This window comes from Cyphomyrmex costatus, unplaced genomic scaffold (genome assembly GCF_001594065.2).
Source record: "Cyphomyrmex costatus isolate MS0001 unplaced genomic scaffold, Ccosl1.0 scaffold333, whole genome shotgun sequence".
NCBI classification, from domain to species: Eukaryota; Metazoa; Arthropoda; class Insecta; order Hymenoptera; family Formicidae; genus Cyphomyrmex; species Cyphomyrmex costatus.
The window spans coordinates 181,628-198,247 of record NW_017277482.1 but is presented as its reverse complement, the minus strand read 5'-3'; the positions used below and the strand labels follow the sequence as shown (position 1 = coordinate 198,247).

The 16,620-nt window shown below is 30.8% G+C and overlaps 3 protein-coding genes across 3 annotated transcripts; 1 reads left to right on the top strand and 2 right to left on the bottom strand.

Annotated features, from left to right (window-relative positions):
• Positions 1–6,369: 6,369 nt before the first annotated feature.
• Strump (WASH complex subunit strump) lies at positions 6,370–11,476 on the bottom strand. The gene is made up of 17 exons (XM_018542539.1): positions 11,292–11,476; positions 10,935–11,037; positions 10,661–10,852; positions 10,345–10,559; positions 9,866–10,232; positions 9,522–9,797; positions 9,226–9,451; positions 8,896–9,131; positions 8,571–8,822; positions 8,305–8,487; positions 8,122–8,238; positions 7,854–8,026; positions 7,508–7,773; positions 7,238–7,421; positions 6,950–7,173; positions 6,709–6,862; positions 6,370–6,612 (listed from the first exon to the last, which is right to left on the bottom strand). Exons 1-17 carry the CDS (start codon positions 11,411–11,413, stop codon positions 6,459–6,461), a joined length of 3,444 nt encoding a protein of 1,147 aa, XP_018398041.1. The 5' UTR covers positions 11,414–11,476; the 3' UTR covers positions 6,370–6,458.
• Positions 11,477–11,695: 219 nt separating this feature from the next.
• On the top strand, positions 11,696–13,637 carry LOC108776042 (probable RNA-binding protein 18). Its single transcript, XM_018542541.1, is given in 6 exon segments — positions 11,696–11,754; positions 11,826–12,197; positions 12,459–12,560; positions 12,833–13,078; positions 13,234–13,310; positions 13,387–13,637. Coding segments are annotated over 5 exon segments (648 nt in total). The 5' UTR covers positions 11,696–11,754; positions 11,826–12,191; the 3' UTR covers positions 13,604–13,637.
• A 79-nt stretch (positions 13,638–13,716) lies between these two features.
• mRpS25 (mitochondrial ribosomal protein S25) lies at positions 13,717–16,182 on the bottom strand. The gene is made up of 3 exons (XM_018542543.1): positions 15,963–16,182; positions 15,773–15,879; positions 13,717–14,406 (listed from the first exon to the last, which is right to left on the bottom strand). The coding sequence occupies exons 1-3, from the start codon at positions 16,097–16,099 to the stop codon at positions 14,135–14,137; spliced, it is 516 nt and encodes a 171-aa protein (XP_018398045.1). The 5' UTR covers positions 16,100–16,182; the 3' UTR covers positions 13,717–14,134.
• Between the last annotated feature and the right edge of the window lie 438 nt (positions 16,183–16,620).

The window sequence follows — 16,620 nt, the reverse complement described above, 5'->3', positions numbered from 1 at the left end:
GAGAGGGTTCCCATACCGACCGGGTAAACCATACCGACCCCCCGCGTTTCTCAGAAATGGCGTTGCTGGTTGAATTTTTACTAGTGTCACTGAAAAGCGGTTATCCTATTGACAATTTGAACGTATGTTGCAATCTTCACAAATAATTTTGTTTGAAGTTATACGTCGTGATATGTTTTAACAACCGTGCAGTTTTTTTCTGACTTATACGGAAAACGAGTTAAATGTGTTTGTAAGCTTGAAAAGCATCGAAAGGTAAGTCATTTTTATTGGTTTATGGACCATGTTAAATATATGCCATGGATATTAGATCGCATTAGTTGTCATATGGGAATGGCGAGTCGATATGTGAAAAAAGTGGGAATGGTCCAAAAGCGACCGCGAGATCTTTGTCCAAAAGCCCCCTTTTTTTGCATCGTAATTGTCTATAGTATATTTTCGGAGAAAAAATGTGTTTAATAATGATTTCTGTCAATCAAACAAGAACCCAAATGGAACCACAGCCGTCGACGAGTGGTCTCAATTGTCGCACTACTCGTAGGAAGAATAGGTATTTGTAGTTATTATAAAACCGAAGACAGTTCAGACTACAGCGATTGATTGTTTATTTTTTTGTGATTAACAGTTTATAAAATGTCCTTAAAATGTACTTTAATAAAGTTAAAAACAAAAATTTCATTTCATAAAAATATAATGTATTATTAATAGGGGGTCGCGTTCAGACCATATAAGGGTCGGTTCAAGACCACGATTTTTGGGCACGTCGAAAAACGAGACTTTTACCTTGCCTTCTGTATCTTCATTAAATGGCACACAAAATTCACATCGTCCGGTGGAAAACATAGGAAAATATTCCCTCGACAGAAGCAAATTTGGAAGTTGGCATAAAATTAATTTTTGGCAGAGTTATAACCTTTACCAATTATATATGTATGTACGCAAATAGATTGTAAATTAATAAGCGGCAGTTTGAGAACTAACAAATTTATTACGTGATTGTCAACTACCTTCGAGACTTTCCTGTCTTTTCATTTGTGTCCCGTTTCGTGATGATTAGGTTCCTTTTTCTTTTCTACACTCTATTGTTCATTCAAAAGCACAATTCACCATTATTATAGTGTGTATTATCATAAAAATATTCGTGATTATTTCTAAACTTCAAATGGTTCCCCGTGACGCATACGTAAATATGAACATATAAGATCCATACATACATATGTATATAATGTAAGCATTTTAATTAGGCTATTGGCCACTTGGCGGCTATCATGTGTTACACTGTATATTACTTTAGGAAGTAATATTATAAGAAATTATGTATTATGTATATATTATATTTAGTTTATATTTAAATCTAGGCTTTTTTTTCATTCTTAAGTGTTTTAAAACATTTATTTTTTGCATTTATTGACGGTAAAAATTCATTATTAAGTTTAACAGCACTTTGATTTCCGGAAAATGAATTTAAGAATATGGGTGTATCGCTTCTCGATAGTACTTATATTCATTGTGACTTAAATATAAGGATAAATGGTAAATTGTTATTTCAGATCCCATGAGGGATCTGATAGTCTGATACTAGTCAGGGGAACTGTTATCTGGGATTTGCGCCTCTTTAACATCTTGCGGATTGGAATTTCTTGGGTCATTATTTTTATAATGACCGCAATAATGGCCCAACGATTTAATTACAATTTCGCTCAATCTCTCTAAAGTTTTAACAACGAATTTTCTTCGTATGTTAAACTCAAGGTTCTTGGTATTAAATTGTATACGAAGGCAGCTATTTACCGTGTACTTAACAAAATATTAAACTGTATCAGTACTTGTGGCATTCGTATATTCTGAAGCTGCAATACTGTTGGTGCACTAACAACATCAATTGTATATAAACAACAAATATATAATATATATATATCATAGATATAATTTAGATATAAATATCTTGGAGAGATAGGACAACTTCCAATAATAGTTTGAAGTTTTTTAAACTCACTGAACCAGTAACGTCGACTATCTTTTTGCAAAAGTCGCAAAATAAAATTATAAATATAATTTAATGTATTTAATTAAAATAAAATTTTGAATATAAACACAAAACTTTATTTTAATTTAATTACATTTCTTTTATATTGTTTAGAACTGTGTAGTAGACATAAAATTTTAGACATAACTTTAGACATAAAACATAGAGTTTTTTATAATCTGCACTGACTGTATTATCATTGAGCATTTTAAAGTAATTGTTCATTATTTTCATTCCTTGTAAATTTTTAAAGGTTTTTAAATTTCTTAAAATTTTTCAAAATTGTTAACACTGATAGGCATTACACGTATATTATTAGAAATATGTTTTATTATTCCAAATAATTCGTTATTATAATAGAATTGCTTTTATAACTATTCGCACATCAATGATAGAAAGAAAGAAATATATATAAAAACCAAGTAAATCCTAGATAGCCGATGATAATGTTAAATTATTTTATTATAATATCCGCGCATTAAAAAATACATTACTTTAATGTCTAAATAGATACATGCATAAATAATAAAATCAATATAAATTAAAAGAATAATAATTAAGACAGTAATCGAAAAGGTGAATATTTTCCAAGATAGAGATCAAGAGAGATATTTTTCATCTAAATTCGCTAATTTGAAATCAATTTTTAATAAGAAAATTTTAATTAATTATTATTGTTCATGTATCTACAAATATCCAAGATTTATTTAGTTTCGATACATGATTCTTTCCCTCTTACTAATATATAAACAATTATACAAGCAATTCTATTAATAACGCATTTTTCAATATGATAGTAAAACATATTTTTTTAATAATAAATATTTGAAGCCTATCAATATTAACAATTTTGATAGATTTTAAAACGTACCTTTAAAAAAAATTTACAAAGAGAATGAAAAAAATAAACAATTATCTATAAATGTTCCAGGAGATAGTGCTGTCATTATGGAAAACTATTAAGTGTACAAATTAGTTCGGTCCGTTTTTTGTGTTCAAAACTGCATTTATTTCAAAACAAAATAAATAAATAGATTAATTGAAGTATTGTCCATCGCTGGCTACTACTTTTTCCTATCTTTCAAACAATTTTCGAATTCCATCTCGAAAAAATGACTCGTCTTTGGAGGCGATCATAGTTTGGAAAACAAACCGAACTAATTTGTACTCGCAATATATAAGTCTAAAGATCTATGTCTACTACAATTCTAAACCATTTAAAATAAAGTTCGGTTTATTTAAAATTTTGTCAAATTGTTAAAATATTATTGATTAATATTATATTTACAAATTAAAAGTGAATTATAACAATACGTGACAAGTAATATGATATTTACCTATCACGTATTGTTATAATTATATTTACAATTTTATTTTACGACTCTTGCAAAAAATAGTCGATGTTACTGGTTCAGTGAGCCTAATGTGCTTCGAACTATTAAATTGGAAGTTGTCCTATCTCTCCAAGGTATTTATATCTAAGTTATACTAATCAGTTCTGCGTGCTTTGTTATTTACATATTTACATATTTAATAGTAGTACACCAACAGTATTGCAGCTTCATATATACGAATGCTACAAGTGCAGATATCTACAATTTAATATTTTATGCGTTTAATCTTGATGTGTACAATTACCAATAATTGTGGAAGACTTTTTCAGACTCGTGACTCTGAGTTTATCGTATGATAGAAAATTCGTTGTTATACCTAGAATTTTATAACTGGAGAGGTTGAGCGAAATCAGAACTAGACCTTAATAATTAAATTAAGGACGGAACTGAGGATCTTATTAACTAATGACATTCCAATCCGCAAGATGTTAAAGAGGCGCAAATCCCAGATAACAGTTTCCCTGACCGGTATCAGACTATCAGATCCCTCATGGGATCCGAAATAACAATTTACCATTTATCCTTATATTTAAGTCACAATGAATATAAGTGCTATCGAGAAGCGATATACCCATATTCTTAAATTCATTTTCCGGAAATCAGTGCTGTTAAACTTAATAATGAATTTTTACCGTCAATAAATGCAAAATAAATGTTTTCGAACACTTAAGAATGAAAAAAAAGCCCAGATATAAATATAAATCTAAATATAATATGTACATAATACATAACTTCTTATAATATTACTTTTTAAAGTAATATACAGTGTAATATAACAGCCGCCAAGCGGCCGATAGCCTAATTGAAATCTTAGATTACTCGAATGTGTGTATGTAATACGGATCTTATATCTACTTATCCTTAATAATAAATATTTATGTTTGCGTCACGGGATACCATTTGAAATTTAGAATTAATCATATGTATTTTTATGGTGCACACACAATCTAATCATAAATTATACTTTTAGATGAAAAATAGCGTATAGAAAAGATACAGGAATCTTCTGAACGCGGACAAAAGAAAACAAGGAAGTCTCGGAGGTCGTTAGAGAGTATCTGTATGAAAGTATAATATTGGGAATTGGAGGCAGTTTTATGAAATTTTTTTAACTAGTAAATAATATCATTAAAAAATTGTTTTCAAAATTACAAAATTTTCAACCTTCTTTAAAGGATTTTTCTTGTACTTTCAAATAAAAATGTTAATTTTAATAAAAAAGAATTTAATAGTATAAAGACAAATTTTTTAGTTTGAAACAAGTAAATAATAAATTACATCCTCTTTCAAAAATTTGAAAAAATCTGAAAGATATTCTAATGTACATATACAATACAACACAGAAAAAATACAATTTTATCTTAAGAAAATATAATAAAAATGAAATGGTCAAGACACGTTCAAAAAAGAATCCTCTCAAAAATTGAGACCTTTAAATCTTTAAATGTTCATCTAATCAAAAAATGATCCCCAATAATTTAAATCTTTAACACTTTAAATGATATTATCTAATATATTGCCACGAAAAGTAACTGATATATTACTAAATGTGCCAGTTCAAAGTGAACATACATAACGTATATTTTCTATGTTGAATATGTACCATGAAAAGTAATTGATAGATTATTCAAGGTGCAAATTCAAAATGAACACACATACATATAAGTAAAACAGACTATAATTCGCATATTACAGTTTTCTAGAAAATAACTGCAATATGTTATTCTTAGTGCACAGAATATAAAAGTTGGTTATTGAGATTTGATTTGAAATTTATACTAGACCGTACAATAAAAAATAATTGCTTGTAATTTCAGAGTATCAATTTGTTAATGACTCAAAAAAGAACATGGCGGCCTGCTCTCAAAAAACTTCCGATGGATGAAACAAATAGTTGAAGTAAAAGTTATGAAAATGGTTTAGATTTAAAGCAGCCTATCAAGTATAACTATATATATATTATTTTCATATATCGATCGCTATTTTTATCATTTTTATCTCGTTTCAATGTACATAATCAACTTTCAGATATATATGTAAAATAACCATTTTTTAAATAATTTTTTAACATAAATTTTTTCGTGCAATTTTTAAAATAATTTAAATCGCGATTATTTTGTTTACCAGATTAAAATTTTAAAAAATTCAAAACGACACGATGTGTCTGCATTCAACGCGAAATAAAAAATTCATATACATGAATCAACATTTCTAATTTCGATATATGGTATTTCTTCTCGTAGGTGCGAGATGATCGGAATAAACTTTTAGCGATACGTGCTATCTATATCGGACCCAGATTTTCGATGACTCCAGAGGAAGACGTCAACTTGATTCGTACATGTGGAAGTCGAATACTGGGATCAGATAATTTTGTGTCACTTTATATACAGTCGCCGATGTCAGTGTCCCGATGACGCCCGTCGAAGCCGCCGACGTTGACAGAATCGCCAGGCGATCATACTTTCCGTTAATTTCTTTATGCACTCTTTCAATCGATGTTTTATCGTTACATCTCCACCGACGAGATGGATGCAATTATAGAGAAAAGTACATACAAAAATGTATGCGAACTAATACAAAGATGTAAAGATGCGCCGAAACCATCGCCGTCGCCGGCTATGCAAAATTTTTCTGCAGTATGCGACGATTCTTTTCTAGAAGATATTTTTTCTGATGACGATGTCGCGCCCACACTTTTATGTAATTTACATTGTAAACTACATTCACCGCATGCGGCATTTTTTGCGTTAGATTTGGCTGATAAATTAAAATAGTAGGAATAAGTAAATTGCATAAATAAATATTAATTTCCTAAGTGATCGAACTTTTAAATTATAAAAAGTTCTACCCGGTAATATATTTCTACGAAGTGCAAATTGACATCTATTGACATGAAACTTTTAATCTCTTTTTTATTTAAACAAAATATATATTATATATGTCTTTATAATGTAGGCATATATATGTATATGTATATAATATATATATGATCATTTACAATACGTAATATTATCTCTTGAATTTCAGATGCAGCGTCATTTTGTCAATTTGACCAAGGAGTGATCTAAAACGACGACAGGTATTTCTTTAAGAATAAGAGAGCGTGGAATGCCAGAATATTTAACAAAAAGTTCCAAGAAATGAAGATTAGTAGCTCCTTCAATTTCTGCATCACCTCCCGCTTTCATACTGAAAAAAACGTTCTCGTATTAATTTAGTAATACTTATCTCAAGCGATATTATATTGTCACATCTACAATATTAAAATTATAAAATCATGCTTACCTCTCAACAGTGACAAACGACAGAACGTACATACAAAGATATTTTACATAACGATTCATCACAGAAATGTGGAATTGACGAAGAATCGTTTGTATTCCTATAGCAAATACCACAGCGTCAACGGGATCCTGATATTTCTTGCTTAATAGACTTGCTACAATAAATCAAATGTTTGTTATGTAACTCATTTTATTACAGAATATATAATAATATGTATATATATATTACAATATAATTATACCTGTATTTTTACAGTAGGATAGTTTATTTAATTGCGATACTGTAAATAGGAAAATAGTAATAGCTATATTATTCATCTTTGGTGGCTTGATATAAACTTTGTTATGCGGATCACTGATGCCAGCCCAGTCCAATCGCATGCTAAGTTCATGAAGTAATTCGCTTTTCTTCGGTTCGGTCTCATTACTACTATTATCTTTTTTCGCTATCTCGCATAAAACGGCCCTTTGAAAGAATTAGAAAAGAATTTTAAAAAATCAGAAAAAATTGTAAATTAATTTCTACGTACGTATTTAATGTTCGAAGCGCTGCTTCCATATGCTTCGCTTCAAATTTACACGCAGTGTTTAGTTCATACGCTATTTTTTTCCTCAATAATTGGTAGTGACCTATTTTCAACGTCCACTCAAGCGCTGATGACCATAATTTGCTGCTACTAGCGCTTATAGAATTGTGAAGTTTCGTAATGTTACCTAAGACACATACACGATACTTTGTGTAAATACATGTTGATTATCCTTATTTTCATTATATGTACTTTTCTAATGTGAATTCTTACTTTTAGCACTATCTAAAGAATTTAAAGTGGCCTCACAATCTTCTAACAACCAGAACAGCCATGTTTTGTTCCGTATATTCTTTTCTATATAGTGAACTATAGCTTCCAGTTCTATAACAATGAAGAAGGAAATAAGCTTGTCCAATCCCGATAATCCTGGCGTGCCTATCGTTTCTAATATCATCGAGAAAACCTTGTAATTTAAGACCTCATTCTGCGTTTTAATGTCATACCATGCTAGAGAATGTTCTATGTACACGATAGTTCTGAAAGGACATAAACAGATTAGAGATACAGTACAATTTTTTTATAAGAGAAAAATCAAAATATGAATAACGCGTAATACCGCGGATCGGTAATACGGATAAGCTCTCTGGCAAGTCTACCCATGAACGTTAAAGAGTTATTATCCGTTGAAAAAGCGTGTTTATCTTCTTGGAACTGTCTCCACGATTTTCCTGGTACCCAAGAAGAGCCCTTACGTTCTTCTTCGACCGCATTGTTTATAATATATGTGATCTGAGGATGTGCATATTTAGAATAGAATTTAGAGCATGTGAAAACATTTTTGTGTAATTTGTATCAAAGATCATGTAATCATATAATTCTCTCACTTCTTCATGCCATATCTTCAAACTGTTTATGTTAATATAATCCTGAATGTATTGGAAAGATTTCCTGTATCCGTCCATAATTGATGATAAATGATTCAGTTTTTGTAGAAATGATGTCTACGAAAATGTTTGCAACAATTATTAGGTATATAATTTTAGAATTAAAAATTTTTTTAATCTTACCTTAGACTTTTGATCAAAATTGAGGCCATTCTGTAAAGCTAAAGTAACTTTTTTGACAAGCTCCTGACGTATACCATCTTCTAAGAGACGATGTGAATCAACTCTTAAAACTCCTAAAGAAACACTTCTTAATGATAGAACACCTTTTGTGAAAACTGATACAGCATATGTTAATTTTGCCATCTACAAACATAATATAATAATATAACAATATTATTTTCTTTTAAATAAACACAACTTAATGAAAATCATTTGTAAAAGTGTACCTGTAATCTTTCAGTCAGTTGTGCATAATCTTTGAGTTTATCTTTGGGTAATTTAGTCGGGATCTCTTTAAACGAATTCGTTTCAAGATGCACTATCTCTGCCAACAAACCGAACACAGTTTCAGGTATAATTTGCAAAACCCGCCTAGCATATCCCTCTAGTTCTCTGCTATAATACTGAGACACCGAGGACAAATCCGCACTCCGTGCTTGGTTTACCCTCAGTAATGGAGTTTCCAATGCTGACGCCATCTAAAAATAATATAATGTATAAAATATGTAATGTATGTGTACATTATATGATTTTAATTGCTCTCATATTTACTTTAAGAAAAAGTGCTTTTAGTTTGATAACGGTTGGGGGATTTCCCTTTATGCTTTCCTGCATTACATCGATAAAAGACTCCATAATATTCCATGCATAACAACAATCGGTCACGATGTTTAAACTTATCATGATGTCTTCAGATATGCTGCCTGTACGCAACATATTGTGTAGAGTCTCACGTGTGTCAGCGAGATATTGTGAAATATGTAGATTATTTTCTAATTGATGAAATTCTGGGAAAAAAACATAAGATATAGTATAATACAAGCGTTTATATAGATTTATTTTAAACAGAATAAATAGTCTACTTGATTCGTGTTTCTTTACCCTGAACTTGTTCCAACGCTTGCAGTAATTGCACTATCTTTCGCCCATCTTCTTGCTTTAACGAATCAATGTGTTTACTTATTTCTATAAACCATGCATAAAGATTTTGATTTTTATCAATACCATCTAGAGGTTTGGCGCCTCCAAAAATTTGTGCAAGATCAGTTATACGTTCGACGCATATCCCTTTATCCTTCAACCATTTGGCTTCTTTTCCAAGCAAGAGCTAATATAAAAAAGGTTAATCACAGTACAAATACAGATATCGCAATAAAAGAGAATGATCTTAAACATACATCTTTATACATCTGTTTAACATCCTGTTCAATTTGAGCAGTGCTTAGTAATAAACGGAGACATTTCACTGTGGTATATTTGCTTTCCATTACGACCAACTGTCGTAGAGTACGCAAACGTTTTGAATCCTCTAATGTTATAGTGGGCGTAGTGGTGTGCAGAAGAATCCAATGCAACGTAACATTGCATTCTCTCACTAATTTGACTAAAGAACCTGTCGCATTTTCATCCAATGTACCTGCCAACTGTACCTCGTCGGTTTCTTGCGTTAATTTCTGGAATATTTTCTTTATATAAAACTGTAATTTTGCATAAAGACTTCATAAAAAATTCTTAGACGTACATTCATTTTTGCTCCATATTTTTGGGCAATCCCTTTCACATTAGAATTCTCGAGTGTATTATTCAACGCTGTTCGCGCAGCTTTATACGGTGACCACCAATCACATAGATTAATCACTGTTCCCATATAAATACTAATTACCCAATTGTCAGGAAAGAACCTGTCTACTATTTCCCTCATAATGGCAGTTTGTGTATGTAGTACAGTTGGTTTAAATGACAAAATTATAACTAACATTGATGCTTGTGTGGCCACGGCAGTACTGCGATGCTCCGGATGCGGGAAAGCGAGAGTTTGATTATAAATCTCATCTGAACGCAATCGACCAATAACCAGATCTACCAAAAAATCTCGCAGAGGTACTCTCCTAAAAAATATTAATTTTTTCTAATATTCTGTTATAATCTCTGAAGATTTTAGAGTATCTCAAAATTAATTATATTATTTTTTTCTTTTATGTGGTCAATTATATTACATACTTGAAATATTCTTCAGGATAATTAGCTGGTCTTTTAGACAGTGTTCTCACATATCCTGTTGAACGGAGCAACATGCAAACATCATCTACTCTTGTCGAGGAAGAACGTTGAGCATTATATCGATAATATGACACAAGTAATCTTTCACGTATTCGTCCTTCTAAATAATAATCAACCAGCAACAACATGACACCATATAAGTATACAGCTTCACACTACATGAAAATTTAATTATATTAATTTGTCTGTATACTCAACATTGTTTCTCTGTTGATCAAATAGATAAGTGTATGTTTAAAAAAAAAGATAAATGTACCATTAATTGTTTTCCTTCCTCATTGAACATAATAGAATCCACTGACTGATGTATATAAACTCCATCTCCTAATTCATCGATGTAAAAATTCAAGTCTGTGACATACTTGTGTATACTTTCAAAGGTCAAATAAAATCTTGTAAGTATGTCTGAAAAATTATTCCGGAGCTCCTCATCAGTTTCTTGGAGTACCTAAAAAAAATACAGATGAAATTTAGGAATGTGTTGGCCTATAATACTCTCATTAAATTTGCAAGAAAATGTTAGTATTTACCGAATCATCCTCTATTTTTTGCTCATAAACACTGGCTGCCTTAAAGTATGCAAAGTCGATTATAATTGATCCATACTTCTGTATCAGTTGCTTCGAATCCAAGCTATAGGAAAAACAATCAAATGCAATATTTACATAATGTTATAACATATAATAATAAAATTTGTACTTGAATAAACTTTTACATATATAAGTTTACATTTATCTAACAAATTTATCTAATTATTTACATACTACAATTACATCAAAACGACTTTGTAATATATTACAATTGGCTGTAATATAACGCAAATATTTACCCTGTTATTTATTCAATTAACAAGATATGTATATATATATTTTTTTTAATAAACTGACCTAAAGACCGGTGGTACATAATCCTTTAATCGCATTAGTTCAGCTATAATAGCATTCCCACGAGATACCAGCCGCAGCAAGTTCTGCCCGCAAACATTATTGGCCGCTAAAAAGTCGCTCATTTTTTTTTCAGATGATTTTAACGATCATCTCAAAACGGACGATTACTCCTTAGACTTTTGACAGAAGTCGTCTTCTCCAATTTTATTTGGCTTCCGGCCCCGATTTTGACAGAAGTATTCTGTATTTGACATCTGATACTCCCCTCTCTTCCTGCAAGAATCCGTCGTTTATCATCAGTCGCTCGTTTGGTTTTCCACTTCTTGTTTCAGCCGCAATATGTCTAGAGGACGCGCGACAAGTTCTTAATTGTGGACATCTCTTTGTATATATGTGCGATTCTACAAATCTACAATTTTCACTGATTTTCACTTGATAGCATTTTGCTTTAAAATTTTTGAAAGTAAGGCCAACTTTAACAGTGAGCTTTGAGCATTGAAAGAATCGTATTGATCTCAAAAGAAGTTTTTCCAGGGAGGAAAAAGAAGATAGCGTCTTGTTACATCTTGCTTGATTTTATTCAACGTGCCGTGACTGGGAAAAGAATACAGATCAATCAATACTCTGGATTTACATTTATACGGGAGAGCCACATTTTTGTAGAATGCAAAATCGCCGCAAAACGTTTGGCTCGTCACGTATCTTTATTCCCACGGCGCCCTGATGATCGAATGTGACGGCAAGCTTCTCCGATTCGGAATGTCGTTGTGAACAAAGCTTGTCCATAAGGTTTCACAAAATAGATTCAAGACCCCGAAGACTGATGCCACACACTCGCTGATTGCCGAGATCTCTCGATGTTGATTTGATCGACTCAACAACGTCTCTTCCACATTTAAAATGGAGGTAAGAACTCGTTATACCAGTATTTTATTGTAAACTTTAATCTCAGTTTAATTTATTCATCTTTTTCTAATTCTTAGAACTAGAAAAAGATGAAGAGTCAATTGAACCGAGATTAAAACTAATCTTACACTGGTGGAATCAAACTAAAAAAGAACATATCTGTGCCTGTTTCTATCAATGTAATTTAATTTTAATTAATCGATTATCTAGAATAATTTTTATAGATAAATTTGATTGTAATATAATTTATTCTGTTTGCAGTCAAATGGTAAAGTTCCTTTGCCATTAGAACCTATAAAAGCAAATCAGGTTGAAGACAGACGCCTATGGGTGGGCAATTTAGATTTAAGAATTAATGAGTAAGTATTTATATTATACTTCTTTTATAAAGATTTTTTTAATGTTTTCTTGAGAAACATGATATATGAAGTGTTTTGCACTAGAACAGTGATGCACAATCTTTTTTTAAAAGTCATTTTCAAAGAATTATTTTTAGAAATAGGTAAAATCTTCTAGATCCTATAATGTTAATTTTGTTTGAATATTTATAAAATAAAAATATGATTTTATATATTTTTGATTATAAGCTACTGGACTACAGGTTGCGCATCACTGTGCTAGAACATTAAAATTAGACAAAAAAAACTAATGCTCTTTTTGTCAACCGGTACCAACTCCTGAAACTTGTCCAAAAATACGGCACAATCGAAAAGTTCGACCTGCTGTTTCATCGATCAGGACCTCAAGCTGGTCAACCAAGAGGATATGCATTTGTTACTTACAAAACAATTCAAGATGCCGTAAGGGCGAAAGATGCTTTACATAACTTAAAAGTCGGAGCTAAGAATATTATCGTCAGATGGGCACACAATGTCACCGAGGTACAATATGTTCATGTCTGTTATAACAAATCTTAAATTAAAATTCAATTTATAATATGACACATACAATATTTTGTGAAATGCATAACTTTATAATTAACATTTAATTTTTTAAATGATTTTATAAAAACTTACAAAAAATAATTATTGTTTAGTTGGACATGGATAAACCAAAACCAAAAATTGATATTCCTGCCTTGGCTGGTGCAAAGAAAGAAGATAAAAAGATTAGGTATAATTTTGTACTTTTATCAAATAACAGCTGGGAATAAGCAATATTTTAATTAAAATCCACAATTTTTTGACAGTCGTGAAACAGCAATTCAAGCGATTGAAGCAAAACTTAAGTTGATGAAAGAATCGGAAGAGGAGTTTGAGTTGAATAAACCATTGGAAGGATCGCCAATTATACACCTCTATCAAAAAGCGGAAAATCAAAAACCGTCCACCTCTACACGTTATCATAGTCGTGGAAGCCACTACCATCACAACAAGCCATACAGCCGTCACAAGTCAAGAAGATAATTCATGTACATTTCATCTGTATTTTTATCCTATTCATCACTATCATTATCACATTAGTTTCATGATATTTATATTATTTATGATGCAATGTCTACTTATTTAATACTGTTTATTAAAATTTTGTGTGTATAAAGAAATTTTATATGTATTTTCGTATTGTAAAACTATGTATTCACCAAGAGGACATAGAGCAACATTTATGTTTCTATTTATCTGTAAAAGTTCCAATATATATTTCTCTCGATGTTCCTCATTGTCACCAAGAATACAAGAAACATTAGAGCTACGACTGTTTGAAATCGTCCGCGATGTAACGCTCTCAATATGTACGTCAATGTACGTGTATTTTCGTAATATATGGAAATCTTTTTTATAGTAAACGTGATATGCTTTGGAATAAGATGTAAAGTGTACATGTTACTTCCATTGTTCATACTTTTGGATATAGACAAGGATATACATTCATACGTATATGTGTATGTAATACAATTATAATACAAAGTATAATAAGAATTTTTAATAACAGTTTGTCTAGTCTTGATTCAGTAATTTTTCCACTATTTTCTTTCCACGCATGTAATTCGGCAACGGTACTATACCGGGACATGGCACTTGTCCTGGGATATGACATATACAACTCCTGTCGCAACCAACTCCGAAATTTGCTGGATTATCCTTCTTTTCTTGAGCTACAGTTTCCTTTTTTATTATGTCCAACGGTTTTCCCACTACTCTCACGAGATGATCAAGTATCTCGTCCTTTGATTTGCTGTCTGCGTCTATTAGCATCGTCTTACCATCTTCTGTAAAATACAGAAATTTGTGCATTAATTTCCAGAATTGGCAAAAAAACATGTTTTAAACAGTTTAAAATATTCTTAATCCATGTTTTCTTTTTAATATGTTTTAAATATTTTTTTAAGATATTGTAGCGTATTTGAAGCATTAAAAACATATTTGAAAAGAAACAATATTTTACTACACAATAATTAAGAAATAAGAATCTTAAATGATTAAGCTAGATCTGATGTTGAAATAATTCTATGTAAATTTATATACTATATATACAATATATGTAGTCTTTTTAAACCGCGCGCCGAAATTATTTTTGGTCTTGAAACACAATCCGATTAAACTGTGTAGTAATATTACAAATTAAATTGAAAAGCAATTTAATAATTTGATGCTCAATCTGGCATCCTATTAAAGAGATGTTAAAAAAAACTAAATAATTTTATTGCCAAAAATATTACCTCAGCCAAGAGTCGAATCCGGATCACTTGCATTCCATGCGAGCGTCCTAAGCCTTTAACTACCGAGGCTTTAGTAATATTCTTCGCAATAACTCATATATTAGAAGGACACATGTTATAAATAAGACCGTTATGTGACAATAATTAGGAAATAAGAGCAAATAAAATGTTTTATTCTTTACAAACAAACATTAGTCTTTGGTAATTCGAATAATTTCACAGTAGACTAAATTAAAAATGAATAATTAAAAAAAATGTAAATGTCTGCTATGAATTTAATCAGCAAAGCCAACAAAAATATAACAAACTTTGCTAATAAAATCTAATAATAGATGGATTATAAAAATGAAATAAATTTATCAATTTGTAACATTTAGTTTTTGCACTCAACTGTATAATCACTCAAATAGTTATGAGTGACTTTGCCTAGATTCGATTGACAATTTGTTCATAGATCACACACATTTACGGACTTTACTGGCAAAACAAAAAGCATAAAATACACAAAGATAAAATTTTTTTCTCATTTCTATATAAATTGGAACACTTTTAGCAATACTAAGAAAGTCCACAGCTTTCATTAAATTATATGTATATATGAATTTTGAAACACAAAATATTTTATTATAAAAAAGACTTTTTGACACTTTTGAAAAATGTTTTAATTTGAATTTTAAAAAATTTAAGAAATATTCTAAACAGTTATAAAATTATTCAAAAATTCTGAAACATAAAAATTTTGAAAAATCACATGAAAAATTCTGAGAAACATTTTCATACCAAATAATGTCAATCTGTCACAATATTTTGTTCAAATTTACTGATAAAATGCATATTATTAAGCTCACTAGATTTCGCCGCCTAATTTCACATTAAATAAGTCTTGTTTGAAATTATAATTGAGTTGTAATTTTACCGTAGTAACATTTTATGAATGGCGATGGGGTAATGTTCCTAAAGGTAATTATTTGCACGTTTGGATTTTTATATTGTAGTTGCGGTAGATGCCAAAACACGAAGTCTCTGTGAGAAAAATAAACAGAAAAACGGTTCATTAAAATACAAACTGCAGATGAGCAAATGTTACAAACATAACCCTTACATACCTAGTGCCTTTGTGATGTCCGCCATGTGTGTTGTAATTGAAGGACATTATTTGTATCTTATCCTTCAAAATTAATTTGCCAGCCATTAAATATTTCACTGTTCGCCGCACAGGCTCCTTGCCTCTCATAAACGGCATCTTGCCGATATCTGTTTTCAATCTGTCTGTGGTAATCTGCGCCTCTGCGGTCGGCGGCGGGCGGCCGCAACCGGCACAGTAGCACACACACAAACCAAGCTCGTGTACATACATGTGACTTTGCTAGCAGCCGAGCAGAACGTACCGATAGATAAAAAAATTTACTTTTTGCAAAACGGTTGCTATAAAAATGCTTTTCTTTTATAGTTTTTGGCATAAAAAGGCACAAATTGGAAAAAGAGAAGTCCCGTTTTCAAATGTCTGTAAATGTCGATCGGTCAATGTTTATATATAATATATATGTGTTATAATATATATGTTTATATATAATATACAGGGTGGCTGAGAATAACCGCATAATATTTCATGGGTGTGTAGAACATACTATACTGAGTCGAAAAGTCCTGTATCATTTTACGATTGCAGTAATAGTTAACGAGATATTAATTTATAAAAATATTTAAATTCGCCCGGCCCACCGTCAAATGCAAGCGCGTGGCTGGATAGGACCGCCCAGCGAA